This window comes from Pan paniscus, chromosome X, assembly GCF_029289425.2.
Source record: "Pan paniscus chromosome X, NHGRI_mPanPan1-v2.0_pri, whole genome shotgun sequence".
NCBI classification, from domain to species: Eukaryota; Metazoa; Chordata; class Mammalia; order Primates; family Hominidae; genus Pan; species Pan paniscus.
In genome coordinates this window covers 48125239-48147366 of record NC_073272.2, presented here as the reverse complement: position 1 = coordinate 48147366, position 22128 = coordinate 48125239, and the positions used below count along the sequence as shown (strand labels likewise).

Below are 22128 nucleotides of genomic sequence, written 5' to 3'. Positions count from 1 at the left end.
CAAACTCCGCCTTCTGGGTTCACACCATTCTCCAGCCTCAGCCTCCTGAGTAGCTGGGACTACAGCCACCCACCACAGTGCCCGGCTAATTTTTTTTTTTTTTGTATTTTTAGTAGAGACGGGGTTTCACCATGTTAGCCAGGATGGTCTCCATCTCCTGACCTCGTGATCCGCCCGCCTCAGCCTCTCAAAGTGCTGGGATTACAAGCATGAGCCACCGCGCCTGGCCTATTTATTTATTTATTTATTTATTTATTTATTTTATTTTATTTTATTTTTTTTTGAGACGGAGTCTCGCTCTGTCGCCCAGGCTGGAGTGCAGTGGTGCGATCTCGGCTCACTGCAAGCTCCGCCTCCCGGGTTCACGCCATTCTCCTGCCTCAGCCTCCCGAGTAGCTGGGATTACAGGCGCCCACCACCACGCCCGGCTAATTTTTGTATTTTTAGTAGAGACAGGGTTTCACCGTGTTAGCCAGGATGGTCTCGATCTCCTGACCTCGTGATCCACCCGCCTCGGCCTCCCAAAGTGCTGGGATTACAGGCGCGAGCCATCGCGCCCGGCCTATTTATTTATTTTTTAAGATGGGGTCTCACTATGTTGCCCAGGCTCATCTTGAGCTCCTGGGCACAAGCAATCCTCTTGCCTCACTCTCCCAAGTAGCTTGGACTACAGAAGTGTGATGTCATGCCTGGTTGTTATTTTTTAAAATCAGTGGCTGCTGTAGATACTAAGATAGTCACACACAACCTTTCACATTCTACTTATAGTTTAATACTTCAAGTAATATGTAGAAGCTTTACAACAGTATAGATATCTTTAATTTCTTTCATGTTACAGTTTTCAAACATATTACATCTAATAACATTTTAAATCCCTCAGACAGTGTTATATTTTTTTGCTTTCAACTATCATATATATCTTAAAGAATTCAAAAGGAGAAAAATTATACATTACATTTACCCATATATTTTGCCATTTCTGTTGCTCCTCATTTATTCCCAAAGTTCCATGTTTCCCTCTGATATCATCTCCCTTCACCTGAAGAAGAACCTACAGCATTTCTCTTAGAAGAAGTCTGCTGTTGACAAAAATCTCTTAATTTTCCTTTACCTGATAATTTTTACATTTCGTCTTCTTTTTTTTTAATTTTTATTTTTATGGGTAAATAGTAGGTATATATGTTTATGGGGTACATCAGATATTTTGATACAGGCATATGATGTGTAATAATCATATCAGAGTGAATGGGGTATCCATCCCCTCAAGCATTTATCCTTTGTGTTATAAAAAAAAAATGAAACCCTTGACAAATTTGCACGTCATCCTTACACAGGAGCCATGCTAATCTTCTCTGTATTGTTCCAATTTTAGTATATGTTCCAATTTTAGACAGTGAGCACTTGTCTTCATTCTTGAAGGGTGTTTTTGCTGGATGTAGAATTATGGATTGATATTTCTTTTCCTTTAGTATTTTTAAGATGTTCCATTGTTTTCTGACCTCCACTGTTTCTGATGAGAATTTTGCAGTCCTTGAATCCTTGTTTCCTCGTAGGCAGTGTACCTTTTTTTCCTCTGGCTGCATTAGAAATGTTTTAAGTTGGCTTTCCAGGCTTTCGATTATAATGTTTCTGGTGTTTCTTTTGAGTTTATATTGATTCTGGTGTGCTGTGCTTCTTGAGTCTGTAAATATATGTCTTTTTCCAAATATGGGAAGGTTTTGGTTATTATTTTTTGCAATTTTTTTCTACAGTAGTCTCTTCTTCTCCTTCTTTGAGGACTCTAATAACATGAACATTGGACCTTTTGGTATTGTCCTGCAGGTCCCCAGAGGCCCTGTTTTTTTTTCCAATCATTTTTATAATTTTTTTATTTTTACAGTTTCTGTTTCTCTGTTGAGAACTTCTATTTATCCATTCATTTCAGGTGTTTGCCATTACCTCATGGAGCTTAGATGTCATAACTACTTAAATGTCTTTGATATTTCCAGCACCTAGGTTATTTCAGGATTGGCATCTGTTATTGTCTTTTTCCCTGGAGAATTGGTCACATTTTTGTGATTGGTTGTTATGTTGAATAATTTTGGATTCCATCCTGGATAGTGGTGACTGTGTCGTTATTGCTTTTCTTTTTTCTTTTTCTTTTTTTTTTGAGACAGAGTTTCACTCTGTTGCCCGGGCTGGAGTGCAGTGGCACAATCTCAGCTCACTGCAATCTGTAACCTCTGCCTCCCGGGTTCAAGCAATTCTCCTGCCTCAGCCTCCCGAGTAGCTAAGATTACAGGTGCCTGCCACCATGCCCGGCTAATTTTTTGTGTTTTTAGTAGAGACGGGTTTCGCCATGTTGGCCAGGTTGGTCCTGAACTTCTGACCTCAAGTGATCCACCCGCCTTGGCCTCCCAAAGTGCTGGGATTACAGGCAAGAGCCACCGCGCCCAGTCCATTATTGCTTTTCATCTTTATCAGGTAATAAACCACTAGGTCTGTCTCACCTTCTATGGGTGTCAGTTCCAACCAGTTCAGTTTTCAAAGCCTTTTGATCTGTCGTGTGCATGTGCCATTTAGGGATTAGAGACTCGAGTGGTGGGTTCAGTCTTTGTGCAGTGTTCAAAGCCTTCACTGCCCTGCTTACATTTGTCACTCAGGTGTTAGTCTCAGACTTGAGCTGTGGCTTAAATCTTAGTTCAGTTCTCAAGGTTTGGTATGTAGCTTTGCTTTCTCTTGAGTGAAGAGTCCCGGATTAACTCAGGACTTCTGTATGTTCATAAGTCACTGGGACCTGTATTTGGGTCAGAGTCTTGAGAGAGAATATGAGGGATAAAAGGGGAACCCACTGATGTATGAGTTGCTTCTCTACTTTTTGGCTCACCTCCGTAGTCTTCCTGGTTTTGTTGACTTGTCAGAGTCCTCGGGTAGTTACTTTATGTATTTTGTTCAGAGATTTTTGTTGCAATAATCAGTAGGAGAGGCTGTAGTAGACTTACTCTATTGTGGCTAGAAATGGAAACCTCGATTTCATTCATTCTTGCTTTTATCTTTTTTATTTCTGTCGTTCTGCTAGTTTGAATTTAATTTGCTCTTTTTCTAGTTTCATAAGGTGGATGCTTAGGTCATCATTTGAGACCCTTCTTTTCTAATATAAGCATTGTGAATGCCATAACTATCTCTAAGTACTGATTTAGCTATTTTAAACCCTTTACTGTGGTTTAATTTGGCATACAAGAAATTATATGTACTTAAACAGGGATGGGCACAGTGGCTAACACCTGTAATTCTAGCACTTGGGGAGGCTGAGGTGGGGGGGATTGCTTGAGACCAGAAGTTCAAGACCAGCCTAAGCAACATAGCAAGACCCCATCTCTACCAAAAATAAAAAACATTAGCTGGGCATGGTGGCACATGCCTGTAGTCGTAGCTACTCAGGAAGCTAAGGTGGGAGGATCACTTGAGCCTAGGAGTTTGAGGTTACAGTGAGCTATGATTGTTCTACTGTACTCTAGCCTGGGTGATAGAGCAAGACCCTGTTTCCAAAAAATAAAAAATAAAGCAAACAGTTTGGTAAGTGTTGACATGTATATACCCAGGATCACATCACCACAATCAAGATAATAAGATCACAGAACAAGCTGGGAAGTATTCCCTCCTCTTTCCAATTCTTTGGAAGAGTTTATGTAGAATTGTATTCTTTCTTCCTTAAAAGTTTGATAGATACTGGGTTATTCAGATGATCTATTTCTTCTTGAATGAGCTTTCATAATTTGTGTCTTTCTTTTCTCCTTTTTTTTTTTTTGAGAGAGTCTCGCTCTGTCACCCAGGCTAGAATGCAATGGCACCAACTCAGCTCACTGCAATCTCTGCCTCCCAGGTTCAAGTGATTCTCGTGTCTCAGCCTCCCGAGTAGCTGGGATTACAGGCGTACACCACCATGCCTGGCTAATTTTTGTATTTTTAGTAGAGATGGGGTTTTGCCATGTTGGCCAGGCTAGTCTTGAACTTGTGACCTCATGTGATCCGCCCACTTAGGCCTCCCAGAGTGTTGGGATTATACGCATGCACCATCACGCCTAGCCAATAATTTGTGTCTTTCAAGGAGTTTATCAGTTTCGTCTGTCAAATTTATTAGTATAAAGTTGTTCTTAATATTCCCTTATCCTTTCAATTTCTGAGGGTCAGTGGTAGTCTTATTTTAGTTTTAAAGTAAGTCTAATCACATATAGTATTGAAAACAATAAAGTTCATTTAAAGGAAAAGCTCTCTCCCAGCAAATACCTGCTTCAGGCTGAAAGATTTTAGTGGCAAAAAGAACATGCTCAGTGTTTTCTTTCTTTACGCTTCCAGCTAGCTCTTCTCCCTTCCCTTTCTCCCCCACTCAACACCTAGGCCATCTCTGGCCCTTGAGTGTAGTGGGTGAGGAAGGAAGGAAGGAGATACAATGGGCAAAAAAAGTTTGACCTAACTGACAAAGTTGTAATCTAATACTGATGCCCTCTCTATGTTGCAGATTCCAAAGACTGATTCTTCCTGTTCTTGACACTTTATGGTTTCCTTGGAGATGTCCTAGCTGGAGCCCCCTGACTGCAATTTCCTTGATGCAGGAAGGGCCACTTTCCCAACCAGTTATTTAATATATCCCCGGGCCCCGTGGTGTACCTTCAGTCTCCTTTTGCTGAGGTCACCTTGATGCTAGCAAAAAGCCCTCTTTCCAAAGTAACCCAGCCTGTTCATGTCCAGAGGGTCCACATCTGGCTTGTGGAGTGTGTGTGATTGTGGGAGTAAGACCCACAGTTCACCCCCACGCAACCTCTTCTCTACTACCACAGACTGCCTCAGCCTGTCATTTATAGTTTTTCTACATGAAAGACAGGTGCCAAGTTCTCTGTGTCCCCTAAAGTCTAGTGGATGTACATCGAACAGGTCATCTCTTTGAAATCCTTCTCATCAGATTGGGGTGGGGTGAACACACTCCTCACTCACCTATTGGAGAGAGAAAATGCCGCAGCTTTCCAATGGCTATCTCTAAAGAAATTTTTTTCCTTAGCGTCTTTAACCTTAACACTCTTATACTTTTTCTTCTTTTTAAAATTTTTTGAGAGAGGGTCTCTCTCTGTTGCCTAGGCTGGAGAGCAATGGCGCCATCTTGGCTCATTGCAGCCTCAACCTCCTGGGCCCAATTGATCCTTCTGCCTCAGCCTTCAGAGTAGCTGAGACTACAGGCACATGCCACGACACCTGGCTAAATTTGTTTGTTTGGTAGAGACAGGGTTTCGCCATATTGCCCAGGCTGCTCTTGAACTCCTGGACTCAAGTGATCTGCCTGCCTCCACTTCCCAAAGTGCTGGGATGACAGATGTGAGCCACCACACCCGGCCAACACTCTTATGCTTTTAAAGGGTATGTTAGAGATAAAGGACATTAAGTGGTTTTGACCTATTCCTTTTGAGTCCCGTAAAGGCCTGCGGACTGGGAAAATACTTGATAGTATTTTATTACCAGTCTTTGAAATAAAAAGAGCTGGTTTTAACATCATGTCAAATTAATCCCCTAAAAGCATGGATTGCAGCCAGGTGGGCAGATACAGCTTCGTGAAATGTATGGAATTCAGCTTTTGAATAGGAATCATCAATGTTAAAATGCAAAGCTCTATGACCTTATGTGGCAAAATTAATGTTACAGATAGTGTGTGATTTAGACTCGTGTACACACACACACAGAATTATAGATTTTGAATTTTGGTAATATGGCAAGGGTAAATTGGTATATTATTGTAATTTTCACTTCCCTGATTACTATTGAAAGTATTTATCATTTCATATGTTATTGACTAGTTAGATTTCCTCTTCTGTGGCTTACCTGTTCATATTCTTTTTTTGTTTTTGTTTTTGTTTTTTTTTTGAGACGGAGTCTCACTCGTTGCCAGGCTGGAGTGCAGTGGCGCGATGTCAGATCACTGCAACCTCTGCCTCCCGGGTTCAAGTGATTCTCCTGCCTCAGCCTCCTGAGTAGCTGAGACTACAGGTGTGTGCCACCACGCCCAGCTAATTTTTGTATTTTCAGTAGAGACAGAGTTTCGCCATGTTGGCCAGGATGGTCTCGATCTCTTGACCTCGTGATCTGCCTGCCTCGGCCTCCCAAAGTGCTGGGATTACACACATGAGCCACTGTGCCCAGCCACCTGTTCATATTCTTTATTCATGTTTTTGTTGAGTTTGTCTCTTCTTATTGCTTTATATGAATTCTTTGTATATTCTAGATTTCAATTTTGTGTATAGTCAATATCTTTCCTTAGTCTAGGTTGTTTATGGTGTCTTTTTGAGTAGAAGTTTTAATTGTAAAATAATCAAATGTATCAATTTTTAGTTTGCTTTTTGTGTAATTTTTTTTTGTGTGTGAGATGGAGTCTCACTCTGTCACCCAGGCTGGAGTGCAGTGGTGCCATCTCGGCTCACTGCAACCTCTGCCTCCCGGGTTCAAGCGATTCTCTTGCCTCAGCCTCCTGAGTAGCTGGGACTACAGGCATGTGCCACCATGCCCAACTAATTTTTTTTATATTTTTGGTAGAGATGGGGTTTCACCATGTTGGCCAGGCTGAACTCGAACTCCTGACCTCAGGTTATCCTCCTGCCTCGGCCTCCCAAAGTGCTGGGATTACAGGCATGAGCCACCATGCCCGACCCTTTTTGTGTAATTTTAAGTAATTTTTTTGGGGGGGCTGAGCACATAAAAATATTTTTATATAATTTTTTAAAAATTTAAATATTTGCTATTTATTTTCTTAAAACCTGCCTGGAATTTATGTATTTATTTATTTAGAGACCCAGGCTGGAGTGCAATGGCGTGATCTCGGCTCACCGCAACTGCCACCTCCCAGGTTCAGATGATTCTCCTGCCTCAGCCTCCTGCGTAGCTGGGATTACAGGCATGTGCCACCACGGCCGGCTAATTTTGTGTATTTTTAGTAGAGATGGGGTTTCACCTTGTTGGCCAGGCTGGTCTCAAACACCTAACCTCAGGTGATCCTCCCGCCTCGGCCTCCCAAAGTGCTGGGATTACAGGCGTGAGCCACTGTGGTGCCCGGCCAAAACCCAGTTGCTCTGCTGTGCCCAGGCAAGCACTTTTTTTTTTTTTTTTTTGAGATGGAGTTTCACTCTTGTTGCCCAGGCTGGAGTGCAATGGTGTGATCTTGGCTTACTGCAGCCTCCACCTCTTGGGTTCAACCAATTCTCCTGTCTCAGCCTCCTGAGTAGCTGGGATTACAGGCACATACCACCCTGCCCAGCAAATTTTTGTATTTTTAGTAGAGACAGGGTTTCGCCATCTTGGCTAGGCCGGTCTTGAACTCCGACCTCAGGTGATCCACCTGCCTCGGCCTCCCAAAGTGCTGGGATTATAGGCATGAGCCATTGCGCCCGGCCTGTTGTACCATTCTTATCAATTAATGTTGTTAAGAGCTAATAGGCTTTAGTCCCCTTATCTCTTTTGATCCTTTGGTCTCCCATAGGAATTTTAGGATTCGTTTGTTGAGTTCCAAGGAAAACTCTGGGATTCCAATTGCAATTGCATGTGTTTAGAAATGAGTTGGGAGTGGGTTGGGAATTGGCATCTTTATACTATTGAATTTTCCTTTCAGTGAACTCTTACTCAGTTATCCTTTTATGTCATTTAATAATGTTTCAAATTTTTTCTCAGGAAGATCTTGTGCATTTTTTGTTGAATTTCTTCCTAGATACCTCTGAGTTATTGTTGCATTTGTGATTGGGATCTTCTTTCCTATCACATCTTCTAATTGGTTAATATTAGTATATGAGAATGCTAGTGATATTCGTGAAATAATGTGTACAGAAATCTTTCTGAAGGCTTTTATTAATACTAATCTTTTTTAATTCTCTTGGGTCTTCTATGTGAATAATTATCTTTATAAAGGCAATTGTCTTTTCCAATTATACATTTTATTTCTTTTTCTTCTCTCAATGAATTAGGACCTGTAGTACAATGTTTAATAGATACAATGATATTGCATTCTTTGTTTCTGATTTTAGTGGAAATAATCATGAAGACAATGATTGTAATAAAATAATAAGCAGCATTTGAATGCTTGCCATGTGCCACAAATGCATTGTTCTGTATGCTTTGCACATATTAAATAGTTGAATCCTCCCAATGACCCTGTAAAGTAGGCTGGTTGTTATCCCTGTTTTATATATGAAAAAAACTGAGGCACAGAAATGATGTAACTTCTATAGCTTTCACTATTAAATATGATATCTGCTGTGGTATTTTGAAAGATATCTTTCATCAAGAGCCCCTTTTATTAGTCCTATTTTGTTAATAAGACTTTTGTTTTGTTTTGTTTTTGTTTTTGTTTTGAGACAGAGTCTCGCTCTGTTACCCAGGCTGGAGTGCAATGGCACGATCTCGGCTCACTGCAACCTCCGCCTCCTGGGTTCAAGCAATTCTCCTGCCTCAGCCTCCCAAGTATCTGGGATTATAGGCATCCACCACCATGCCCGGCTAATTTTTTGTATTTTTTAGTAGAGATGGGGTTTCACCATGTTGGCCAGGCTGGTCTTGAACTCCTGGCCTCAGGTGATCCACCCACTTCGGCCTCCCAAAATGCTGGGATTACAGGCGTGAGCCACCACACCCGGCCTAATAAGACTTTTTAAAAAATCACTAATGAGTGTTGTATTTTCTTGAATGCTTATTTTCTGCATATGTTGAGAAGACAGTTTTTCCTCCTTTAATCTATTAATGTGGTAGATTACGTGAATAAATTTCTGATATTGAAGTGTTCTTGTGTTCCTGTGCTAAACTCTACTTAATTGTGAAGCATTTTTAAAAATTAATAAATTTATTATTTTTTAATTATTATACTTTAAGTTTTAGGGTACATGTGCACAATGTGCAGGTTAGTTACATATGTATACATGTGCCATGCTGGTGTGCTGCACCCATCAACTCGTCATCTAGCATTAGGTATATCTCCTAATGCTATCCCTCCCCCCTCCCCCCACCCCACAACAGTCCCCAGAGTGTGATGTTCCCCTTCCTGTGTCCATGTGTTCTCATTGTTCAATTCCCACCTATGAGTGAGAACATGCGGTGTTTGGTTTTTTGTTCTTGTGATAGTTTACTGACAATGATGATTTCCAGTTTCATCCATGTCCCTACAAAGGACATGAACTCATCATTTTTTATGGCTGCATAGTATTCCATGGTGTATATGTGCCACATTTTCTTAATCCAGTCTATCATTGTTGGACATTTGGGTTGGTTCCAAGTCTTTGCTATTGTGAATAATGATGCAATAAACATACGTGTGCATGTGTCTTTATAGCAGCATGATTTATAGTCCTTTGGGTATATACCCAGTAATGGGATGGCTGGGTCAAATGGTATATCTAGTTCTAGATCCCTGAGGAATCGCCACACTGACTTCCACAAGGGTTGAACTAGTTTACAGTCCCACCAACAGTGTAAAAGTGTTCCTATTTCTCCACATCCTCTCCAGCATCTGTTGTTTCCTGACTTTTTAATGATTGCCATCCTAACTGGTGTGAGATGGTATCTCATTGTGGTTTTGATTTGCATTTCTCTGATGGCCAGTGATGGTGAGCATTTTTTCATGTGTTTTTTGGCTGCATAAATGTCTTCTTTTGAGAAGTGTCTGTTCATGTCCTTCGCCCACTTTTTGATGGGGTTGTTTGTTTTTTTCTTGCAAATTTGTTTGAGTTCATTGTAGATTCTGGATATTAGCCCTTTGTCAGATGAGTAGGTTGCGAAAATGTTCTCCCATTTTGTAGGTTTCCTGTTCACTCTGATGGTAGTTTCTTTTGCTGTGCAGAAGCTCTTTAGTTTAATTAGATCCCATTTGTCAATTTTGGCTTTCGTTGCCATTGCTTTTGGTGTTTTAGACATGAAGTCCTTGCCCATGCCTATGTCCTGAATGGTAATGCCTAGGTTTTCTTCTAGGGTTTTTATGGTTTTAGGTCTAACGTTTAAGTCTTTAATCCATCTTGAATTCATTTTTGTATAAGGTGTAAGGAAGGGATCCAGTTTCAGCTTTCTACATATGGCTAGGCAGTTTTCCCAGCACCATTTATTAAATAGGGAATCCTTTCCCCATTGCTTGTTTTTCTCAGGTTTGTCAAAGATCAGATAGTTGTAGATATGTGGCATTATTTCTGAGGGCTCTGTTCTGTTCCATTGATCTATATCTCTGTTTTGGTAAGTCAAATTGTCCCTGTTTGCAGATGACATGATTGTATATCTAGAAAACCCCATTGTCTCAGCCCAAAATCTCCTTAAGCTGATAAGCAACTTCAGCAAAGTCTCAGGATACAAAATCAATGTACAAAAATCACAAGCATTCTTATACACCAATAACAGACAGAGAACCAAATCACGAGTGAACTCCCATTCACAATTGCTTCAAAGAGAATAAAATACCTAGGAATCCAACTTACAAGGGACGTGAAGGACCTCTTCAAGGAGAACTACAAACCACTGCTCAATGAGATAAAAGAGGATACAAACAAATGGAAGAACATTCCATGCTCATGGGTAGGAAGAATCAATATCGTGAAAATGGCCATACTGCCCAAGGTAATTTATAGATTCAATGCCATCCCCATCAAGCTACCAATGACTTTCTTCACAGAATTGGAAAAAACTACTTTAAAAAATTAATTTAGAATTGATTTTACTAGTATTTAACCTATGAATTTTGCATTAATGTTTAGAAGTAAAATAGATCTTAGATTTTCTTTTTTTGTACTTTCTTCTCTTATTCTGGTATCCAAGGTTATACTAGCTGCATAAAATAAACTGAGTACTTTTCCTTCTTGTAATTTTTGAAACTGTGACTGAAATTTAGTTTCCTGAGAGTTTGATACTAATCATTTTCAAAACCATCTGGATATGGCAAGACTTGATTATGGAGTCAGTTTTTATCATTTAAAATAACAATTATTGATTTATTCAAGCTTCTTGTATTTTCTGTCAATTCTGGTCATTTTTCTAGACCATTATGTTTCATCTGAGATGTCCGATTTACCAACCTAAGGCAGTATTCTCTTGATTTAAAAAAAAAACTCTTAGTTTTATTAAAGTAGGTCATGCCTGACGTTTAAAGAATAAAATAAATGTGGTGAAACTGTAAAGAAAGTGAAGGGCATGATAAACATAAAATTTAGGATATTGATTATCTGAAAAGAAAGAAAATGAAATGGGCATATGAAGAACTTCAAAGATAACTATAATTTGTTTTAATGGGTGGTGGATACCCAGGTATTATTTTTGGTATTACTATTCTTTATAACTTACATATATTTTACAAAACTTATTTGAAATGTTTCACTGTGGAAGGTTAAGATTGAACTCACCACGCTGCTCCTGTCACCCACCCAAAGGCATGCGTATGTACATAGACTTCTTGTTTCCCAATAGTCCCAATGTGATTATACCATAAATTTGTTTTCCATCAGTACTATTTTTTACAATATGACTATACAGTTAGCTCTCTGTATCTGCAAGGGATTTGTTCCAGAACCTCCATGGATACCAGAATCCATTGATACTCAAATCCCTGATATAAAATGGCATGGTATAATTGGCCCTCCGTATTTGTGGGTTTTGATCCTTGGTTGGTTGAATCCACAGACATAAAACCCATGGATACAGAGGGCTTACTGTATATATAAATACTATACACAGCCAAGCCACATAGTAATCTATGATTAATTTACCTTCCCTGTATAACTGTGTTCCTTTGGTTAATAATTATTTTTTTTGAGACAGAGTCTTGCTGTGTTGCCCAGGCTGGAGTGCAGTGGTATGGTCTTGGCTCACTGCAGCCTGCAGCTACAAACTCCTGGGCTCAAGCGATCTTCCCACCTCAGGCTCCCGAGTAGCTGGGACTATAGCTGTGCACTACCACACTCAGCTAATTTTTTAAGTTTTTCATAGAGACGGGGTCTCACTGGACTGAGAGTCTAGGCTGGTCTCAAACTCCTGGACTCAAGTCATTCTCTTGCCTCAGCCTCCCAAAGTGCTGGGATTACAGGAGTGAACCACTTCTCCTGGCTTGTTTTGTTTCTTTCATTTGTTTCTTTCTCCATATACTTATCACCAGTTGTCTAGAGTGACTCTGAGCGCTTCTGGAGATATCAAGGGTTTCCTCAGTGTCATATCCCTGAGTTTTTCTAGAGCCTTCTGACCTGCTCTCATCTGGGTGGATTACCCTCATTCCTTCTTGTACAGCTACCATCCTGACATTGCTCTTCAGTGTCACTCTGGGGATTCCCTTCACCCTCTGCATTGCTGGGTTCCATATTTTCTTTATGCCATGCCCCCTTCCTCATTGGTTGGAGCACAGTCTTCAAGTACTTTCGTAAGAAAGGATGTAGGTCCATGGGAGATGAAGTTTTGAGATTTTTGGATGTCTACAAGTGTTTGACTCCTAATGGAGAGTTTGGCTTGAAGTAGAGTTCTAGGATGGAAATGTCTTTCCCTTAGACTTTTGAAGGCATTGCTCCATTGTCATCTAATTTTCAGTGTAAAGCTATTCTGATTATTGATACTTGATATAATTTTTTTCTCTGTTTCAGCTTATAAGATTTTACCCCCTTTATCTCAGGTGCTCTGACATATCCCCATATGGGATGACTGCCACCAGTATTTCTGGGTGCCTGATAGGAAATAAATCCCCACAGGGATAGTTTTTTTTTTTTTTTCCCATGCAAAGCCAAGATGCTACAGGGCCAGACAGCTGCACTGCACATCCAAGTGGCAAGCTAGGCCTTTTTTGTTAAGCTCCTTTCACTTTGTCTGTGGGCAAGTCCAGTTTGACCCACTAAAAATAGGCACATCATACCAGAAAATCATCAGCCTCTAGTGTTCGGGCATCCAGGCTCCCAGAAGAAAAACAGGTGTTCAGTGCCCTAGGCAGGCAAAACCATCATATCAACATAGGGAATATTTCACAAGCCAAGTTCCCAGACTTTAGCCAGGAGCCAGCCCTGTGAGCAGGCCCTTCTAAAGATCAGTTCTGCTGTGTTAACACTTTCCTACAGGTTACCTTTACTGGTGCTCTTTATTTCTTTGTGTGGATTTGAGTTACCATAGAGTGTCCTTTATTTTCTTGGAGCTGAGCTTTAAGTTAGATCAAATAGCAACAGCCGTCTGGGGATAGGGCTTTTGGTAGAGCTCCAAAACAGTTCATCCCCTTGGGTAGCTGTGAGGCTACCAGTTTTCATGGAGCTGGGGAGCCAGTGGGAGAGCAGGAAGAGTAGTAGTAGTGCCAAGTGAACCATGACCTGGCTGTTCTTAGTGAGGTTTACTAGTTTTTTTTTTCTTGTGTGTGTGTGTGTGTGTGTGTGTGTGTGACAGAGTTTTGCTCTTTTAGCCGAGGCTAGAGTGCAATGGCACAATCTTGGCTCACTACAACCTCTGTGTCCCAGGTTCAAGCGGTTTTCCTGCCTCAGCCTCCTGAGTAGCTCGGATTATAGGCGCCTGTCATCATGCCTTGCTAATTTTTGTATTTTTAGTAGAGACAGGGTTTCACCATGTTGGCCAGGCTGGTCCTGAACTCCTGACCTCAGGTGATACATCCGCCTCGGCCCCCCAAAGTGCTGGGATTATAGGCATGAGTCACCACGTCTGGCATAGTTTTTCTTGAATAAATGATTTTTAATTGATTGTTTGCCTTTGGTTAATTTCTAAAGTCGTGAAATGATTGATTTTGATAATTTTTGATTTTGCCAGTATTTTCATTACTTTTTGGGGGAAGAGGATTTACTGAGGTCCTTCCTCTCATTCTGTCATTTCAGAAGTCCAGCCTAAAAGCCTTTCTTTTAAAACTGCAAAAAAGTACAGAAAATCATAATTTTAACAAACACTCTTGTACTTCCTTCCCAGTATTAGCAAATGTTAACATTTTGTCATTTTTTTAAAAATAAAAGAAACAGGCCAGGCACGGTGGCTCACGCCTGTAATCCCAGCACTTTGGGAGGCCGAGGCGGTCATATCACAAGGTCAGGAGTTCAAGACAAGCCTGACCAAAACGGTGAAACCCCGTCTCTACTAAAAATACAAAAATTAGCCAGGTGTGGTGGTGTGCACCTGTAATCCCAGCTACTCAGGAGGCTGAGGTAGGAGAATCTCTTGAACTCGGGAGGCGGAGGTTGCAGTGAGCCGAGATCCCGCCACTGCACTCCAGCCTGGGCGACAGAGGGAGACTCCATCTCAAAATAAATAAATAAATAAATAAATAAATAAATAAATAAAATTAAAAAAATAAGAAAAGAAACAGAGGTTTACAAATAAAGTTGAAGTCCCATTTTTCCCCTCCTGAGGCCTATTCCTCTTATCTCCTCCCCAGGTAAACAGTATCATGAATTTTGTGAGTATCCTTCTAATCTATGTTTTTATACTTTTGCTACATATATTTGTACCTGTAATCAATATAGAATTCTTTTTGTAAAATTACCAGATTGTTACACTCAAATTATAGGAATCTTGGCCAGGCACGGTAGCTCACGCCTGTAATCCCAGCACTTTGGGGGGCCGAGGCGGGTGGATCGCATGAGGTCAGGTGTTTGAGACCAGCCTGGCCAACATGGTGAAACCCCGTCTCTACTAAAAATACAAAAATTAGCCAGGCGTGGTAGCAGGTGCCTGTAATCCCAGCTACTCGGGAGGCTGAGGCAGGAGAATTGCTTGAACCCAGGAGGCAGAGGTTGCAGTGAGCCGAGATCACGCTACTGTACTCCAGCCTGGGTGACAACAGCAAGACTCCATCTCAAAAAAAAAAAAAAAATTATAGGGATCTTTCTGCAACTTGCTTTCTGTGTTCAGTATTACCTTTTGAGCTTTATGCTGATACTTTAGATTTAGATCATTTATTTTAACTGCTGTGCTAGCGGAAATATGAGTGTCATAGTTCACTTTCCATACCTTTATTGGTGGATATTTGGTGGTTTCTAATATTTTGTTGTCATTCTTGTACATGTTAAAATTTGCCATAATTTCCCTATGGTATGAACTACAAGTGGAATAGGTAGTAAGGCATGTGTGTGTATGTGTGTATATGTGTGCATGTGTGCACATGTGTGTATTTTTTTTTTTGAGACAGGGTCTTACTTTGTCACCCAGGCTAGAGTGTAGTGTTGTGTACATGGCTCACTGCAACCTTGACCTCCTGGGCTCAAGCAGTCCTCTTGCCTCAGCCTCCTAAGTAGCTGGGACTATAGGTGTGCGCCACCATGCCCAGCTAATTTTTTGTATTTTTTTGTGGAGACGGGTTTTGCCATGTTGCCCAGGCTGTATATTTTCAATAATACTAAATGTATTACCTCTTATCCGTCATAAGTGGAATCAATTTGCCATGTATATTTAAGAGTTTCACATCTTTGTAAGTGAAAATTGCTTTATAATATTCTCATCTTTTATCCTTCTTTGCTTTTGGCATATAAGCATTATCTTGCCAATTTTATTTTGGTTACTAAGTGCCAGATGTAGCTTTTCCGGTAATTTTATTTTCAACACATCTCTGTCATTTTGCCCTAATTGTCTTCTGAAAACATGGAGCTGATTTTTTAAAAATGCAATTTGATATGGCTGGCATTTAACTAATAGGGTTAATATATAGTTATTGTGAAATTACTATATTTGTATTTCTTCTTTTGGTATATTTTCTACATAGCCTGCTTTTCATTACTTCTTTTTTCTTGCCTTTGCTGGATTTTCTTTACCCCCTTTTTCCTCTTTAGTCATTATCTTTCTGAATTACTGAAGTATCAAGCATTATTCTTAGCCAGGTTTTGTGTATGGCAAATTCTTTGTCTTTTCTTGTCCAAAAATGTCTTTGTCATCTTTCTTTATGATAATTTATCTGGGTATAGAGTTCTAAGATGAAAGCTTGTCTCGGGACAGAGAAGATATTATTCTTTAATCTTCTGGCTTCTTTTTTGAAGAAGTCTGATGTTGATATAATTATTTCTTTATAGGGGATATTTTTACTTATTCATGGTAGCTTACAATATTTTCTTTCTGACTTGAAAGCCTTGTGGCTACACTGAACTTTGTCTAAGTGCAGACTTGTTTATTTTCCACACTCAAGGACTTTGGACATTCAGTGGTAGGATACATGCCTTTCTTCCATTTTAGAAAAGAATCAGTCATTGTATCTTCAAATACTGCCTAGATCAGGGGTCCCCAAGACGACTCCCATACTCAGATATTCTCTAGAGAAATTCATGGAACTCAGCATATAGTTGTAATCATGGGTAAGATTTATTACAGTGATGTAGTAGTGATAAACAACTGGATTATAAGGGAAAAAGGCACAGGCAGAATCTGGAGGCATCCATGTGCAGGCTTCCTTATGCTGTCTGCCTGTCATGAATACAGAGCACACTCTAACTTCCTTATGCTGTCTGCCTATCATGAACACAGAGCACACTCTAACTCCAGTATCAAAGATGCACCAACATGTGTGATGTTTATGCCAAGGGAAGCCTATTAGAGACTAAGTGATTTCCCAAGATCTGTCATCTAATTTATTAAATCTGTCTTATCTGTGGCTAGTCTACTGTTCAACCTATTTAGAGTTTTTTTTTTTAAATAATGCCTACCTTAAAAATACTCATCTGTCTTTTTTCAAAATTTCCTGCTATTTCCTTCATAGTCTAGTTCTTACCTTATCTTTGTACATTTGAAATATACTTATTTTAAAGTACAGATTGTTCTATTATCTACAGTTCTAGGAATGTGAGTATATTTAAATGTATCGGTCAATTCTTTCTAATGATGGATCAGTTCCTTCTAAGGTTTTAAATTTTCTTTTCTTTTTTTTTTTTTTTTGAGACGGAGTCTTGCTGTGTCACCTAGGCTGGGGTACAGTGGTGGGATCTCAGCTCATTGCAACCTCCGCCTCCCAGCTTCAAGCAATTCTCCTGCCTCAGCCTCCTGAATAGCTGGGATTACAGGCACCTGCCACCACGCCCAGCTAATTTTTGTATTTTTAGTAGAGACAGGGTTTCACCATGTTGGCCAGTCTGGTCTTGAACTCCTGACCTCGTGATACACCCACCTCGGCCTCCCAAAGTGCTGGGATTACAGGCCTGAGCCACCGCGCCCAGCCAGGTTTTAAATTTTCTACTGTGAACTCCTCAGTGAGAGTTGGTTTTCCCTAGAAGTTCTGTGATGTCTTCAGCTATAAAGACATGAGTGTGTGTATGTGTGTGTATATATATATATATATAACTACAAGGGCTCCCATGCTTGTTAAACAGGAACTAGAAGGATTCCCCACTAGCCAGAGAAATTGGCAAGAAGGATGTTATATATAAGACATCAAAAGCCTAATTCTGTAACTCAATCCAAATGATTACAAGCATAGTACAGAGCCTATAAACTGAAAAATTTTTAAAGTTGGTCTTGTTATTGGTAGGTTCATAGCAGTGGCAACCTTTCATATATGTATACACACACACACACACACATATACAATTATATGTGTAATATATATATATATATATATATATATATATATATATATATAAGCTTTAAGCCAAAATTACACTCTGACTTTGCTGAATTCCTGAACATTTGTGCCTTATGGTCCCCTTCAAATCCTCAAGCTGTTCTGTTTACTCTCTCACTTTAAATTCCCACTTCATTTTGATACCTAATACATTTCTTTTCTTGATTTTGAGCCTGGGACATGGGAAGGGTCCTCCATCCACATCAGCTCAAGTCATGTTGATAGGAGTTCACTGCTTGGGCATTTAGGGATTAGTTATTTCATAAATTATAGTGGGAAGACAAGTTTGATGATTCATTGCATTTTCTTCTAGAAGTCTGGCAAGTTGACGAGCAGATAGATCACTACAAGGAAAGCCAAGACAAACTTCTGTGGCAAGCTGCATTCATAGGCAAGGAAACACTGAAGGATGAAAGTGGTCAAGAATGTAAAATATGTAGAAAAATCATTTATCTCAACGCAGACTTTGTTTCTGTAAAACAAAGACTCCCAAAATATTATTCATGGGAAAGGTGTTCAAAACATCATTTAAACTTTCTTGGTCAAAATAGAAGCTATGTAAGAAAGAAAGATGATGGATGTAAGGCATATTGGAAAGTATGCCTCCATTATAATCTTCATAAAGCTCAACCTGCAGAGAGATTTTTTGACCCTAATCAACGAGGGAAAGCCCTCCACCAAAAGCAAGCCCTTAGAAAAAGTCAGAGAAGTCAAACTGGGGAGAAACTCTACAAATGTACTGAATGTGGAAAAGTGTTTATCCAGAAAGCAAACTTAGTTGTACATCAAAGAACTCACACCGGAGAGAAACCTTATGAATGCTGTGAATGTGCAAAAGCCTTCAGCCAGAAGTCAACCCTCATAGCACACCAGAGAACTCACACAGGGGAGAAGCCCTATGAATGCAGTGAATGTGGAAAAACCTTTATCCAGAAGTCAACTCTGATTAAACATCAACGAACTCATACAGGAGAGAAACCATTTGTATGTGACAAATGTCCAAAAGCCTTTAAGAGTTCATATCATCTTATTAGACATGAAAAAACACACATTAGACAAGCATTTTATAAAGGTATTAAATGTACTATGTCCAGCCTTATATATCAAAGAATTCACACAAGTGAGAAACCTCAGTGCAGTGAACATGGGAAAGCCTCTGATGAGAAGCCCAGTCCCACTAAACATTGGAGAACTCATACAAAAGAGAACATTTATGAGTGTAGTAAATGTGGGAAAAGCTTCAGAGGAAAGTCACACCTCTCTGTTCATCAGAGAATTCATACAGGAGAGAAACCCTATGAATGTAGTATATGTGGGAAGACTTTCAGTGGAAAGTCACACCTCTCTGTCCATCATAGAACTCATACAGGAGAGAAACCTTATGAATGCAGAAGATGTGGGAAAGCCTTTGGGGAGAAGTCAACCCTTATTGTACATCAGAGAATGCATACAGGAGAGAAACCCTATAAATGCAACGAATGTGGGAAAGCCTTTAGTGAGAAGTCACCACTGATTAAACATCAGAGAATTCATACAGGAGAGAGACCCTATGAATGCACTGACTGTAAAAAAGCCTTCAGTAGGAAGTCAACTCTCATCAAACATCAGAGAATTCATACAGGAGAAAAACCTTACAAATGTAGTGAATGTGGGAAGGCCTTCAGTGTGAAATCAACTCTCATTGTGCATCACAGAACTCATACAGGAGAGAAACCTTATGAATGCAGAGACTGTGGGAAAGCATTCAGTGGGAAGTCAACTCTCATTAAACATCAGAGAAGTCACACAGGAGATAAAAACCTATGATTATACTTGAGAGTGGGATAATTATACTAGTAGTTGTCATTTGACTATCACTAGTCTCATTATTTGTCAAATAATCATGGCGAGTAATCTTATAAATGTCCAGAATATTGGAAATTCTTCATATGTTAATGTTCGTTTAATTTAATAAAAAGTACAAAAGTATAATTCCAGAGGTGTCAATAAATGTGATCAGTTTTTTCACCCAGAATTCTTCACCCAGGAGTGAAGAACTGTATGTCAAATAATTCAAAAGGGGCAAAACTGAATGTAGTTATGTGGGAAAGCCTTCAGAAATAATTTAAATGGCACTGTTTATCAGAGTATGTATGCCGAGGAAAACTAAGAATTTAGTGAGCTTATAAAACCATGGTAGCCAGGCGTGGTAGGTAGCTCACACCTGTAATCCTAGCACTTTTGGGAGGCTGAGGTGGGCAGATTGCTTGAGCTCACAAGTTTGAGACCAGCCTGGGCAACATGGCAAAACTCTGTCTCTACAAAAAATACAAAAGTTATCTGAGTGTAGTGGTGCATACCTTTAGTCCCAGCTACTCAGGAGGTTGAAGTAGGAGGGTGGCTTGAGCCCAGGAGGCAGAGGTTGCAGTGAACTGAGATCGTGCCACTGCACTCCAGCCTGGGCATTATAGCCAGACCTTGTCAAATAAATAAATAAACAAACCCATGGTAGAAATGAGAGGAATCATGCTCTATATTCTTTTATTAATAGAGACAGGGTCTTGCTATGTTGCCCAGGCTGGTCTTGAACTCGTAGCGTTAATTGATCCTCCCACCTTTGCCTCCCAAAGCACTTGTATTATAGATATGAGCCACCACACTTACCATGTTCTTTACCAAACATTTTGTGGAAGAGGTGTAGAGGTGGCAAACAATTATAAATTTAAGATATGTTCACTGTGGAGTAGAGTATGATTATTTATTTATTTAGAGATGGAGTTTCGCTCTTGTCGCCCAGGCTGGAGTGCAGTGGCATGATCTTGGCTCACTGCAGCCTCTGCCTTCCAGGTTCAAGTGATTCTCCTGCCTCAACCTCCCAAGTAGCTGGGATTACAGGCACCCACCACCACACCTGGCTAATTCTTTTTTTTTTTTTTTTTTTTTTTTTTTGTAGAGACGCGGTTTTGCCATGTTGGGCAGGCTGGTCTCGAACTCCTGACCTCAGGTAATCCGCCCGCCTCAGCCTCCCAAAGTGCTGGGATTATAGGCGAGAGCCACCACGCTCATTGAGTATGACATTTTTAAAAGAACAGTATAAAGCTTAAAATATCCTATGTGGGGCAAACTCCCAGATTATTTTCCTAAACAAATAGAAAAAATGCTTCCTGAAATAGGGTAAGAGAGGATGAGTCATCAGGATCCCTGAAACAAAGCTCTCAAACAGGAGACCTTACGTATATTATTCATCAATATCTTCAGTGCAAAAATGCAAAGCCATTACAGAAAGGGCACATAGTAAGCTTTTACATACCTTCCTTAGGAACAGTGCTTAGAACTTAAAATTCTCCATGTTTTAATAAAGAGTAATAATTTTATGGTGAAGCAATATAAGATTTAAAATTTTCAGAGTATCTTCCATAACAGCAGTATTATTTAAAGTAGTGAAAAAATAAGACAATTTAATATCCAATGATAGATGATTAAAAATTGGTATGTCAGTTAGGTGAAATAACATGCACCAATTAAGACTACTGGCAAATTTGGGAAAATGTTCATGGTAAATCATTAAGTAAAAAATATTATAAAACAATAACCATATGATTAATATTGTAAAAACAGGAAGTATATGAACCATTATATCAGTGATTCTGGGTGGTTGACATATAAAAATTTTGTGATGAGTAAAGTTATATGCACATATAAGTATAAATTTGTATTTAATCTATATAAGTATAAATTTGTATTCACCTATTTCATAGGTGAGTGTGTGTGTATAGATAAACACATGGAACAAAAAGTTAGGTATATCTGTGTAGTGTGGAGGGAAAAAGCTAGGAAAGAAATACACCAAATTATTAAGTAAATTGGCATTTGAGTGTGGGGATTATTGATGTGTAAAAATTTTTTTGATTGTAGTCTCCAGAAATCACCAATAAAGTATATCGTTTAAAGTGTATCTTACGCATGCTTATTTTCTTTTCCCATCCATTTTGCCACTCAGCTTTGTCTTTAATATGTAACATCATTCTCTTCTTAAAATGACCCCATTTTCACATATGTATACATATTGCCTATTTGTTTTCCATATGATTGAGTTTACAGGTTTGAGTGTGTACATAGTTGACCCTTGAACAACATGGGTTTGAACTGTGTATGTCCACTTATATGTGGATTTTCTTTCATATGTGCCACCACTGAGACAGCAAGATCAACCCTTCTTTCTCCTCCTCAGCCTATTCAACGTGAAGATGACGAGGATGAAAACTTCTTATGATCCACTTCACTGAATGAATAGTAAATAGAATACACATATAATACACAAAATGTGTTAATGAACTGTATACATGATCAGTAAGGCTTCTGGTCAACAGTAAGCTATTAGTAGTCAAATTTGGGGGGATTCAGAAATTATATGCAGATATTTTATTGCTGGAGAGTCAGTGCCCATAATCCCATGTTCCAGGGTCAACAGTATTTTGCATCTCGAGACTGGGTATCCTATAATATTTGGAGGCAGGGGCTCTCAATATGTTGTTCAGGCTGGTCTCAAATTCCTGGGCCCAAGCAGTCCTGCTCAGCCTCCCAAGTAGCTGGGAATACAGTATCCTATG

The 22128-nt window shown here is 39.7% G+C and overlaps 1 protein-coding gene and 1 non-coding gene across 8 annotated transcripts in view; one reads left to right on the top strand and one right to left on the bottom strand.

The window, feature by feature from the left end:
- The window catches only part of ZNF674 (zinc finger protein 674), a 48173-nt gene extending 26700 nt beyond the window's left edge, over positions 1-21473 (top strand). For 4 of the 7 annotated variants that reach the window (XM_008961956.5, XM_003809679.5, XM_063601683.1 and 1 more), the window contains one exon: positions 17853-21473. In XM_008961956.5, the coding sequence (XP_008960204.1) occupies positions 17853-19345 (1493 nt within the window). In that variant the 3' untranslated portion in view covers positions 19346-21473. The remainder of the gene's footprint in view (positions 1-17852) is intronic. The other 3 variants (XM_063601685.1, XM_063601684.1, XM_034950662.2) reach the window with 1 other exon arrangement.
- Positions 1290-1392, bottom strand: LOC112438518 (U6 spliceosomal RNA). The gene has a single exon (XR_003026934.1). It is a non-coding gene; the product is annotated as a U6 spliceosomal RNA (small nuclear RNA).
- Positions 21474-22128: the final 655 nt, after the last annotated feature.